Raw genomic sequence first — 233 nt, 5'->3', positions numbered from 1 at the left:
TGGAGGTGTTGCCCCTGCCACGCAGGGACTTCATGTGGGACACAGCCATGCGCAGGATGGTGAGCTTGTCGGGTTTGCGGGCCAGGGCGCTGCAGGTGGGCACCATGTCCGACAGCTCCGTGATGTAGGCCGTCATCTTGTTCCTCCGCCTGCGCTCGATCTCGCTGTGGTTTTCCCTGCGAAAAAGGGAAAAAAAAAAGAAAGAAAAGAAAATAAATGCTAGGGAGGAGAGG

General features: G+C 56.2%; 1 protein-coding gene across 1 annotated transcript in view; it reads right to left on the bottom strand.

Annotated features, from left to right (window-relative positions):
* Positions 1–184, bottom strand: part of LOC106898362 (aryl hydrocarbon receptor nuclear translocator-like) — a gene marked incomplete at its 5' end in the record, with an annotated part of 13,897 nt that extends 13,713 nt beyond the window's left edge. The window contains one exon of the mRNA XM_014959582.1: positions 13–184. Coding sequence (XP_014815068.1) covers positions 13–184 — 172 coding nt within the window. The remainder of the gene's footprint in view (positions 1–12) is intronic.
* Positions 185–233: the final 49 nt, after the last annotated feature.

The sequence above is a fragment of the Calidris pugnax genome, unplaced genomic scaffold, assembly GCF_001431845.1.
Source record: "Calidris pugnax isolate Ruff unplaced genomic scaffold, ASM143184v1 scaffold460, whole genome shotgun sequence".
NCBI lineage: Eukaryota > Metazoa > Chordata > Aves > Charadriiformes > Scolopacidae > Calidris > Calidris pugnax.
This window is presented reverse-complemented; position numbering and strand designations above follow the sequence as displayed.